Source organism: Asterias rubens, chromosome 8 (genome assembly GCF_902459465.1).
Source record: "Asterias rubens chromosome 8, eAstRub1.3, whole genome shotgun sequence".
Taxonomy (NCBI): Eukaryota; Metazoa; Echinodermata; class Asteroidea; order Forcipulatida; family Asteriidae; genus Asterias; species Asterias rubens.
Genome location: NC_047069.1, coordinates 8418625 through 8431067, shown reverse-complemented (window position 1 = coordinate 8431067; position 12443 = coordinate 8418625). Strand labels below are relative to the sequence as shown.

Genomic DNA, 12443 nt, shown 5'->3' with positions numbered 1-12443 from the left:
GTAGGCAGACCCACATCTTACAACCCATTTGGTCACTAAAAAGTCGCATAGTTAAATAAAAATAGCAGCAATAGCTTTTGTAAAAACCACTAGGCGTTCAACATGTTCAAGTTTCAATATACGTATGTGTGTAAAATCGTGTCTAAATTTGTTTTGATGTGCCATGTTCCCAGACGTAATGTACTCGGGCCCGACTACAAATTTTCTCTTCAAATATCACGCCTTGAATTACGTCACGAACAGCGCCCTCTCGGGTCGGGGCCTACTCGTAAATTTGTAAATACAATCAAAACTAATATTTTTAAACCTTAGTTAACTTTTTATTCACATTCCTCTCATAAAAACACATATTTTAGTGACAAAAGCTTTATTTAAAAAAAAATACCACTTCCAGGTGACTTTAAGAAAGCTAAGAATAGCGGTGATTGAAAGGGAACAGGTGATAGTGGCGACCCCAGGTATGCACCCTATTATACAATCTGAAGACAAGCAGGCAACGAGCGCAAGTCTCTGCCGAATGATGAATGAAAATGAATGAGTATACATGATTGAGAACAAGGGGGAAAATGACAAAGATGGTGGAATCCTAGCAAAGACCAATGCTACCAATCCTAGCAAAAACCAAATTCAATTCAACTCAATTCAATTCAATTCAATTCAATTCAATTCAATTCAATAAGTGAAAACTAGAATAGATTGGGTGAAAACAAAATACAATACCAGCCACAGTTCAATAACAGCACAAAAAGGCATTTCCAAGTAAATCATGCCTGTACATTATACTCACTTGTTGATAACATCAGCAATGAGCTGACTGATGACTTGAGCTTTTTCACTAGGAGGTCCGGGCTTGAACTGTGAGGAACACAGAGGTGGTAACTCTACATTCGGAACTAAACGCAAGAAACAAAAACAGCAATCTTGTCAGGAAAATGGTAGAGGTGAATGAAAGAAACTGAAGAAAAAAAACGTGCATGAGTTTCAGACCAACATCAAATTGTTTCTGGTGTGAACCAAACCCCCAATAATTCAGTTATAGCAACCAACATTGCACAATAAGCCTTTCTGAGGTATGGCGGACTTAAATAGGAGTGTTGTTTGGGTTTGGTGTAAACAACACAAATTTACCCAAACCTTGTAGTGTTGTAACATCGTGTCCGCCATATCTCATGAAAATATGCTTCTGCAATAACATGAATTCATTTTACCCACAGGTAGCCTGCTTTAGGTGCACAACATTAAATATAAAATACATTAATCCTCCTACTCTTCCAATGATAATTTTGGGAGGTGTGTCATGGCCGAACAGTCAAGTGCAGCGGACTCAAGCACTGGGGTTCAGAACAGCAGCATTTGGGTTTTCGTCAAGGTCTTGGATACCTATCTCCAAGGGCTTTTAATGACAAGACACTTTTTACCATTATTGCTTAGTCCTTCGGGTATTTATGTCCCATCCGAAGGACAAAGCAATTTATGATAAAGAAGCCATAGGTTCTGACTGTTGTGTGATGCTTAGTAAAAAGAACCGTACACATAGTTAAGAGAAAGGGTTTGCCCCAGTATATCTGGCATGAATGGTTGGCAATTACATGCACACAACGGACCCCGCCCGTGTGACCCCTGAGGTGTTGGTGCAGTATCCGTCAAGACAGATGAATGATTTAAGAAAGAGTTCATCAAAACTTATAAACACCTAAAGTAAAGCATATGATACATGTAAAGTTATGCACGAGTGAAAACAAGTTACGATGTACTAATAGGAAATCCAAAAATAAATTGTCAAGTACTGAGGACACTGAGGACAACTTTTCTTACCCACAATTCCGCATTTTGGCTGATCCTCTTCAGGAGTACAGAATTCCTTTAAAACAAATTTGAATAAAAATTAGTTTTTTTAAAGTTTGGATAAGGAGGCTGGGAAAATGAAAGTACCAGAAACAATATTAGCAAAATAGTCTATCTTTACATTCAAAGGCATAATTTACATACCGCTTTGACGCCACAGATGCAAGTGGTGTTCCCAAGCTTCACAAGTGCTGAACCATCTGCTGTTGTTATTGAACCTGGGATTGGAGGCGGAATGAATGATCCCGTTTAATAGATAGATGCAACAAGAGTGATTGATACAACAAATCAGGAGCCTGTCCCCTAATTCTTCCAGTGCAATGATCAGTTCTGATTGGAAGAAACTTTACCAGCCACACAAAAAAACAAAGAGACTTGCCAATCCCAAAAGAGCCAGCGAACTTCATGTGATCTTTTACTACAACTTGTCATTAGGACCTTCCTAAAAACACAAATGATATAAAAGAAAAGCTAAGTACAGCACTGAGTTCTATCATAGGTTATCACACTCACCAACATTAAGAATAGTTGGCCGGATTTCTCCAAGCTCTCTCCCATCAGGACGAATGTCTTCTTTCTTTACAAAAATAAAAGAATGCAGTTTGCATTACTGAGGGAATCAATGTATGGTGAAGAGGTTTTCAACTAGTGGTTTACATTGTAAGCCCAACGAGGCCTGCTTCTTGATAATTTAACGAGACGAAGTCAAGGTAAATTATAAAGAACCAGGCCTCGGCGGGTTTAAACCACTAGTTGAAAACCGATTCAACACACTTTGATTCCCATTCATAAATACCTTTTTGGTCAAAAACATCATCACTTCTTGGTCAAAACGTAAAATAAATGCAAAAATTATAATTGTTAAATGATTTCTTTAAACACAACACCCCTCCAGCTATGAAATGGTAGAGCCCTCCGCTGCCCTCGTGCGAACAACTCCTAATAAGGGAATGCTGTGGGCGTCGCGTGTATCGCGTGATGTGGCAAAACTGTTACAGCCGTTGCTCTCGACCAATAGGAATGAAGAAACGGTCTTATAAGAACAGGTGCAAGGTCGCGTGTCACGCTTATGAATTAACACTTTTAACCGGTCACTAACAAAGGTTTATGCACACCCACGTGACGCGCTCTCAACCAATAGGAGTAGAGAAACTGTCTGGGGCATTTATGAAAAAAATTATATACATGGTGGAAATGCTATTGTCACTGGGCAAGCTCGCTGGTCTAGGACATGCAGTAAGACATCAGGGCCCAATTACATGGCTCTGTTTCCACCGAATTTGAAAACTGGTAAACGCACCAACAAATATACTTGGAATGGATTGTGGATTGATGACATGTGGCTAGTTTGTTGAGTGATTGTTTTATCACCACATTGTAGCTTACTCTACATGTATAATTTGATCAGAGTGTGGGTCACTAATTTCATAAGTTCAAATGTGACTGTGACCTGCTTGAAATTGAATATATACTACTTACAATGAATGTTCTGTAGTATTCCACAGGTTGGGCAGTCCTGTAAAAAAGAAAAGGAGATATTATTTCATTTATTTGATTATTAAATCATTCATTCATTCAAGCTTCCTTAAACAAACATGATACATTGTTACTTACAGAAGGCTTATGAATTATATTAATGATCATACAAAGGGCCCAAAAGAACCATAAAAAAAAAGAACTAAAAAGAAAGTTGACACAATGTGGAATAATGAACAAACGACCAAAATTCCCAACAGGGATTGCCCCAATGCAAGCTAAATCGTAGTTGCAATAACGTAACCCTCCTCCAGTCCTGAAGATAAATCCAATTAAACAAGAAAACAGAAAAGTGGATCAATAAAGAATCAAAATATACATTCTTTCTTTTTATAAAGTTTTATATTATAAAAACATTATTACAATTCCATTTTAAAATTAAATATATTCTGATTACTTTAATATAAGTCAAAGGCTAAAATTAAAAAGACTCAACAAACCAAAGACAACATACATGCCTTTTCAAGGGTTTTTATATAGCCAGTGAATCAACAGTTTGTTCTTTTCTTAAAGGCAGTGGACACTTTTGGTAATTACTCAAAATAATTATTATCATAAAACCTTTCTTGATTACTAGTAATGGGGAGAGGTTGATAGTATAAAACATTGTGAATAACAGCTCCCTCCCTCTGAATTGACATAGTTTTCAAGAAAGAAGTAATTTTCCACAAATTTGATTTTGAGACCTCAAGTTTAGAATTTGTGGTCTCGAAATCAAGCATCTAAAAGCACACAACTTCGTGTGACCATGGTGCGACAAGGGTGTTTTTTCTTTCATTAATATCCCACAACTTCAATGGACGATTGAGCTCAAATTTTCACAGGTTTGTTATTTTATGCATATGTTGAGATACACCAACTGTAAAGACTAGTTTTTGACACTTACCAATAGTGTCCAATGTCTTTAAGGACAGTGAAGCCAATGAGGAAGGAATGGTGAAACATTCCAAATAGTTCTGAATATATACAGTGTGACCTAAAGGTCACAAGGCCTTGTGCATTCTTCCGGTATTTTGGCAGGCCTACACAGGCCATATGAGAAAAATTACATTTTGTGGCATAATTTCCACACAAATCCAAGAATTATGAAAGTAAAATCTGGACAAGTTTTGAGATGTGCACCCTTTCATCATCAAGTGGATAGTCAAAAGTTAATAGGAATTAGACAGGATGATCTCCGTAAAAATATAAGATTTTATGTTTTAGGCTGTGTACAGTATTCCGTCTGGCGCCTGATTTAATAAAATTGGCATGGGCGTCAATCAGGGGAGTAGAGGGACAGGGGGAAAAGTCTCCCCTGGGTGTGGGACAAATCCCCCCACATTGACCACTGAAACTCAGAGTATTGTACTGTGATCAATTGTCCCGCCATCCATCGGCATCAATCCTGTTTGTGGAACGGATGACACCACTTTTTGAAGGGTGGAGGGACACCTTCAAAATTGGCCTAAGTAGCACCACAGAGCATCTAAGAATGCACAATTTTCCTGGACCCCACGCTGTAAAGACTTTGTGACCCGATCTGCACCATCAGGCCCATCAGTGACAGATTTGCACCTCCCCTCATGGGGGAAAGCCATGTGTGCCTAATCTTGTCTCAAGGTGTTGGCTTTTTAGTAAAGCCCCCTCTATTGGTGCATTGGAACAATGACATTGAAGTACATGTAAAACAGACACCGCGCTAAACGAAATATTAACAACAATGGTTCCAATGAAAGACCAACACGGAGCATTTTAATGGGTCTAGCCCCCGACTCACATGTCAAAATCAAATCGCAATTTAAGTGCTGCTTGACGATCTATTCAGATGTAAAAAAAGAAGAAGATTAAAACGGAACGGGAAAAAAGCAGAGCCAGCAAGAAAAACAAGGAATGGGAAAAAAGTGGAACCAAAGCGATATGCGGACTGGGGAAATTAAAATGAGCGGAAATCCGCTTTAAAGCGGAGATTTCACAGACCTTGGGTATAGGGGAGACTCTTAATTCCTGGGGATGGGTGGTAGGGATGAGCTGCTCTGTGGGTTATAGGGGAGGCTCTAATTCCTTGGGATGGGTGGTAGGGCTGAGCTGCTCTGTGGGTATAGGGGAGGCTCTAATTCCTGGGGATGAGTGGTAGGGCTGAGCTGCACTGTGGGTATAGGGGAGGCTCTAATTCCTGGGGATGAGTGGTAGGGCTGAGCTACACTGAGGGTATAGGGGAGGCTCTAATTCCTGGGGATGGGTGGTAGGGCAGAGCTGCTCTGTGGGTATAGGGGAGGCTCTAATTCCTGGGGATGAGTGGTAGGGCTGAGCTGCACTGTGGGTACAGGGGAGGCTCTAATTCCTGGGGATGAGTGGTAGGGCTGAGCTACACTGAGGGTATAGGGGAGGCTCTAATTCCTGGGGATGGGTGGTAGGGCAGAGGTGCTCTGTGGGTATAGGGAGGCACTAATTCCTAAGGTAGTTGGGTAGGGCTGAGCTGCACTGTGGGTATAGAGGAGGCTCTAATTCCTGGGGATGGGTGGTAGGGCTGAGCTGAACTGTGGGTATAGGGGAGGCCCTAATCCCTGGGGATGGGTGGTAGGGCTGAGCTGCACTGTGGGTATAGGGGAGGCTCTAATTCCTAGGGATGGGTGGTAGGGCTGAGCTGCTGTGTGGGTATAGGGGAGGCTCTAATTCCTGGGGATGAGTGGTAGGGCTGAGCTTCACTGTGGGTATAGGGGAGGCTCTAATTCCTAGGGATGAGTGGTAGGGCTGAGCTGCTGTGTGGGTGGGGGGACGCTCTTATTCCTGGGGATGGGTGGTAGGGCTGAGCTGCACTGTGGGTATAGGGGAGGCTCTAATTCCTGGGGATGGGTGGTAGGGCTGAGCTGCACTGTGGGTATAGGGGAGGCTCTAATTCCTGGGGATGGGTGGTAAGGCTGAGCTGCACTGTGGGTATAGGGGAGGCTCTAATTCCTAGGGATGAGTGGTAGGGCTGAGCTGCACTGAGGGTATAGGGGAGGCTCTAATTCCTGGGGATGGGTGGTAGGGCTGAGCTGCGCTGTGGGTACAGGGGAGGCTCTAATTACTGGGGATGGGTGGTAGGGCTGAGCTGCACTGTGGGTATAGGGGAGGCTCTAATTCCTGGGGATGGGTGGTAGGGCTGAGCTGCACCGTAGGTATAGGGGAGGCTCTAATTCCTGGGGATGGGTGGTAGGGCTGAGCTGCACTGTGGGTATAGGGGAGGCTCTAATTCCTGGGGATGGGTGGTAGGGCTGAGCTGCACTTAGGGTGCAGGGAGGTTCTAATTCCTGGGGATGGGTGGTAGGGCTGAGCTGCACTGTGGGTATAGGGGAGGCTCTAATTCCTGGGGATGGGTGGTAGGGCTGAGCTGCACTGTGGGTGTAGGGGAGGCTCTTATTCCTGGGGATGGGTGGTAGGGCTGAGCTGCACTGTGGGTATAGGGGAGGCTCTAATTCCTGGGGATGGGTCGTAGGGCTGAGCTGCACTTAGGGTGTAGGGGAGGCTCTAATTCCTGGGGATGGGTGGTAGGGCTGAGCTGCTCTGTGGGTATAGGGGAGGCTCTAATTCCTGGGGATGGGTGGTAGGGCTGAGCTGCACTGTGGGTATAGGGGAGGCTCTAATTCCTGGGGATGGGTGGTAGGGCTGAGCTGCACTGTGGGTATAGGGGAGGCTCTAATTCCTGGGGATGGGTGGTAGGGCTGAGCTGCACTGTGGGTATAGGGGAGGCTCTAATTCCTGGGGATGGGTGGTAGGGCTGAGCTGCACTTAGGGTGTAGGGGAGGCTCTAATTCCTGGGGATGGGTGGTAGGGCTGAGCTGCACTGTGGGTATAGGGGAGGCTCTAATTCCTGGGGATGGGTGGTAGGGCTGAGCTGCACTTAGGGTGTAGGGGAGGCTCTAATTCCTGGGGATGGGTGGTAGGGCTGAGCTGCTCTGTGGGTATAGGGGAGGCTCTAATTCCTGGGGATGGGTGGTAGGGCTGAGCTGCACTGTGGGTATAGGGGAGGCTCTAATTCCTGGGGATGGGTGGTAGGGCTGAGCTGCACCGTGGGTATAGGGGAGGCTCTAATTCCTGGGGATGGGTGGTAGGGCTGAGCTGCACTTAGGGTGTAGGGAGTTTCTAATTCCTGGGGATGGGTGGTAGGGCTGAGCTGCACTGTGGGTATAGGGGAGGCTCTAATTCCTGGGGATGGGTGGTAGGGCTGAGCTGCACTGTGGGTATAGGGGAGGCTCTAATTCCTGGGGATGGGTGGTAGGGCTGAGCTGCACCGTGGGTATAGGGGAGGCTCTAATTCCTGGGGATGGGTGGTAGGGCTGAGCTGCACTGTGGGTATAGGGGAGGCTCTAATTCCTGGGGATGGGTGGTAGGGCTGAGCTGCACTTGGGGCGTAGGGGAGGCTCTAATTCCTGGGGATGGGTGGTAGGGCTGAGCTGCTCTGTGGGTATAGGGGAGGCTCTAATTCCTGGGGATGGGTGGTAGGGCTGAGCTGCACTGTGGGTATAGGGGAGGCTCTTATTCCTGGGGATGGGTGGTAGGGCTGAGCTGCACTTAGGGTGCAGGGAGGTTCTAATTCCTGGGGATGGGTGGTAGGGCTGAGCTGCACTGTGGGTATAGGGGAGGCTCTAATTCCTGGGGATGGGTGGTAGGGCTGAGCTGCACTGTGGGTGTAGGGGAGGCTCTTATTCCTGGGGATGGGTGGTAGGGCTGAGCTGCACTGTGGGTATAGGGGAGGCTCTAATTCCTGGGGATGGGTGGTAGGGCTGAGCTGCACTTAGGGTGTAGGGGAGGCTCTAATTCCTGGGGATGGGTGGTAGGGCTGAGCTGCTCTGTGGGTATAGGGGAGGCTCTAATTCCTGGGGATGGGTGGTAGGGCTGAGCTGCACTGTGGGTATAGGGGAGGCTCTAATTCCTGGGGATGGGTGGTAGGGCTGAGCTGCACTGTGGGTATAGGGGAGGCTCTAATTCCTGGGGATGGGTGGTAGGGCTGAGCTGCACTGTGGGTATAGGGGAGGCTCTAATTCCTGGGGATGGGTGGTAGGGCTGAGCTGCACCGTGGGTATAGGGGAGGCTCTAATTCCTGGGGATGGGTGGTAGGGCTGAGCTGCACATAGGGTGTAGGGAGTTTCTAATTCCTGGGGATGGGTGGTAGGGCTGAGCTGCACTGTGGGTATAGGGGAGGCTCTAATTCCTGGGGATGGGTGGTAGGGCTGAGCTGCACCGTGGGTATAGGGGAGGCTCTAATTCCTGGGGATGGGTGGTAGGGCTGAGCTGCACCGTGGGTATAGGGGAGGCTCTAACTCCTGGGGATGGGTGGTAGGGCTGAGCTGCACTGTGGGTATAGGGGAGGCTCTAATTCCTGGGGATGGGTGGTAGGGCTGAGCTGCACTTGGGGTGTAGGGGAGGCTCTAATTCCTGGGGATGGGTGGTAGGGCTGAGCTGCTCTGTGGGTATAGGGGAGGCTCTAATTCCTGGGGATGGGTGGTAGGGCTGAGCTGCACTGTGGGTATAGGGGAGGCTCTTATTCCTGGGGATGGGTGGTAGGGCTGAGCTGCACTTAGGGTGCAGGGAGGTTCTAATTCCTGGGGATGGGTGGTAGGGCTGAGCTGCACTGTGGGTATAGGGGAGGCTCTAATTCCTGGGGATGGGTGGTAGGGCTGAGCTGCACTGTGGGTGTAGGGGAGGCTCTTATTCCTGGGGATGGGTGGTAGGGCTGAGCTGCACTGTGGGTATAGGGGAGGCTCTAATTCCTGGGGATGGGTGGTAGGGCTGAGCTGCACTTAGGGTGTAGGGGAGGCTCTAATTCCTGGGGATGGGTGGTAGGGCTGAGCTGCTCTGTGGGTATAGGGGAGGCTCTAATTCCTGGGGATGGGTGGTAGGGCTGAGCTGCACTGTGGGTATAGGGGAGGCTCTAATTCCTGGGGATGGGTGGTAGGGCTGAGCTGCACTGTGGGTATAGGGGAGGCTCTAATTCCTGGGGATGGGTGGTAGGGCTGAGCTGCACTGTTGGTAAAGGGGAGGCTCTAATTCCTGGGGATGGGTGGTAGGGCTGAGCTGCACTTAGGGTGTAGGGGAGGCTCTAATTCCTGGGGATGGGTGGTAGGGCTGAGCTGCACTGTGGGTATAGGGGAGGCTCTAATTCCTGGGGATGGGTGGTAGGGCTGAGCTGCACTTAGGGTGTAGGGGAGGCTCTAATTCCTGGGGATGGGTGGTAGGGCTGAGCTGCTCTGTGGGTATAGGGGAGGCTCTAATTCCTGGGGATGGGTGGTAGGGCTGAGCTGCACTGTGGGTATAGGGGAGGCTCTAATTCCTGGGGATGGGTGGTAGGGCTGAGCTGCACCGTGGGTATAGGGGAGGCTCTAATTCCTGGGGATGGGTGGTAGGGCTGAGCTGCACTTAGGGTGTAGGGAGTTTCTAATTCCTGGGGATGGGTGGTAGGGCTGAGCTGCACTGTGGGTATAGGGGAGGCTCTAATTCCTGGGGATGGGTGGTAGGGCTGAGCTGCACCGTGGGTATAGGGGAGGCTCTAATTCCTGGGGATGGGTGGTAGGGCTGAGCTGCACCGTGGGTATAGGGGAGGCTCTAATTCCTGGGGATGGGTGGTAGGGCTGAGCTGCACTGTGGGTATAGGGGAGGCTCTAATTCCTGGGGATGGGTGGTAGGGCTGAGCTGCACTTGGGGTGTAGGGAAGGCTCTAATTCCTGGGGATGGGTGGTAGGGCTGAGCTGCTCTGTGGGTATAGGGGAGGCTCTAATTCCTGGGGATGGGTGGTAGGGCTGAGCTGCACTGTGGGTATAGGGGAGGCTCTTATTCCTGGGGATGGGTGGTAGGGCTGAGCTGCACTGTGGGTATAGGGGAGGCTCTAATTCCTGGGGGCGCGTGGTAGGGCTGATCTGCACTGTGGGTATAGGGGAGGCTCTAATTCCTGGGGACGCGTGGTAGGGCTAAGCTGCACTGTGGGTATAGGGAAGACTCTTATTCATGGGGATGAGTGGTAGGGCTGAGCTACACTGAGAGGGTATAGGGGAGGCTCTAATTCCTGGGGATGGGTAGTAGGGCTGAGCTGCTCTGTGGGAATAGGGAAGACTCTTATTCCTGGGGATGAGTGGTCGGGCTGAGCTGCACTGAGGGGGTATAGGGGAGGCTCTAATTCCTGGGGATGGGTGGTAGGGCTGAGCTGCTCTGTGGGTATAGGGGAGGCTCTAATTCCTGGGGATGGGTGGTAGGGCTGAGCTGCACTGTGGGTATAGGGGAGGCTCTAATTCCTGGGGATGGGTGGTAGGGCTGAGCTGCACTGTGGGTATAGGGGAGGCTCTAATTCCTGGGGATGGGTGGTAGGGCTGAGCTGCACTGTGGGTATAGGGGAGGCTCTAATTCCTGGGGATGGGTGGTAGGGCTGAGCTGCACTTAGGGTGTAGGGGAGGCTCTAATTCCTGGGGATGGGTGGTAGGGCTGAGCTGCACTGTGGGTATAGGGGAGGCTCTAATTCCTGGGGATGGGTGGTAGGGCTGAGCTGCACTTAGGGTGTAGGGGAGGCTCTAATTCCTGGGGATGGGTGGTAGGGCTGAGCTGCTCTGTGGGTATAGGGGAGGCTCTAATTCCTGGGGATGGGTGGTAGGGCTGAGCTGCTCTGTGGGTATAGGGGAGGCTCTAATTCCTGGGGATGGGTGGTAGGGCTGAGCTGCACTGTGGGTATAGGGGAGGCTCTAATTCCTGGGGATGGGTGGTAGGGCTGAGCTGCACTGTGGGTATAGGGGAGGCTCTAATTCCTGGGGATGGATGGTAGGGCTGAGCTGCACTGTGGGTATAGGGGAGGCTCTAATTCCTGGGGATGGGTGGTAGGGCAGAGCTGCTCTGTGGGTACAGGGGAGGCTCTAATTCCTGGGGATGAGTGGTAGGGCTGAGCTACACTGAGGGTATAGGGGAGGCTCTAATTCCTGGGGATGGGTGGTAGGGCAGAGGTGCTCTGTGGGTATAGGGAGGCACTAATTCCTAAGGTAGTTGGGTAGGGCTGAGCTGCACTGTGGGTATAGAGGAGGCTCTAATTCCTGGGGATGGGTGGTAGGGCTGAGCTTCACTGTGGGTATAGGGGAGGCTCTAATTCCTAGGGATGAGTGGTAGGGCTGAGCTGCTGTGTGGGTGGGGGGACGCTCTTATTCCTGGGGATGGGTGGTAGGGCTGAGCTGCACTGTGGGTATAGGGGAGGCTCTAATTCCTGGGGATGGGTGGTAGGGCTGAGCTGCACTGTGGGTATAGGGGAGGCTCTAATTCCTGGGGATGGGTGGTAAGGCTGAGCTGCACTGTGGGTATAGGGGAGGCTCTAATTCCTAGGGATGAGTGGTAGGGCTGAGCTGCACTGAGGGTATAGGGGAGGCTCTAATTCCTGGGGATGGGTGGTAGGGCTGAGCTGCGCTGTGGGTACAGGGGAGGCTCTAATTCCTGGGGATGGGTGGTAGGGCTGAGCTGCACTGTGGGTATAGGGGAGGCTCTAATTCCTGGGCATGGGTGGTAGGGCTGAGCTGCACCGTAGGTATAGGGGAGGCTCTAATTCCTGGGGATGGGTGGTAGGGCTGAGCTGCACTGTGGGTATAGGGGAGGCTCTAATTCCTGGGGATGGGTGGTAGGGCTGAGCTGCACTTAGGGTGCAGGGAGGTTCTAATTCCTGGGGATGGGTGGTAGGGCTGAGCTGCACTGTGGGTATAGGGGAGGCTCTAATTCCTGGGGATGGGTGGTAGGGCTGAGCTGCACTGTGGGTGTAGGGGAGGCTCTTATTCCTGGGGATGGGTGGTAGGGCTGAGCTGCACTGTGGGTATAGGGGAGGCTCTAATTCCTGGGGATGGGTGGTAGGGCTGAGCTGCACTTAGGGTGTAGGGGAGGCTCTAATTCCTGGGGATGGGTGGTAGGGCTGAGCTGCTCTGTGGGTATAGGGGAGGCTCTAATTCCTGGGGATGGGTGGTAGGGCTGAGCTGCACTGTGGGTATAGGGGAGGCTCTAATTCCTGGGGATGGGTGGTAGGGCTGAGCTGCACTGTCGGTATAGGGGAGGCTCTAATTCCTGGGGATGGGTGGTAGGGCTGAGCT

General features: G+C 49.9%; 1 protein-coding gene across 1 annotated transcript in view; it reads right to left on the bottom strand.

The window, feature by feature from the left end:
- LOC117293504 (exosome complex component RRP43-like) overlaps positions 1 to 12443 on the bottom strand; it is a 28438-nt gene that overhangs the window by 5926 nt on the left and 10069 nt on the right. Inside the window, exons 2-6 of the mRNA XM_033775849.1 lie at positions 3325 to 3361; positions 2359 to 2422; positions 1990 to 2063; positions 1816 to 1861; positions 788 to 893 (exon numbers count right to left, since the gene is read on the bottom strand). Of these exons, the coding sequence (XP_033631740.1) occupies positions 788 to 893; positions 1816 to 1861; positions 1990 to 2063; positions 2359 to 2422; positions 3325 to 3361 (327 nt within the window). The remainder of the gene's footprint in view (positions 1 to 787; positions 894 to 1815; positions 1862 to 1989; positions 2064 to 2358; positions 2423 to 3324; positions 3362 to 12443) is intronic.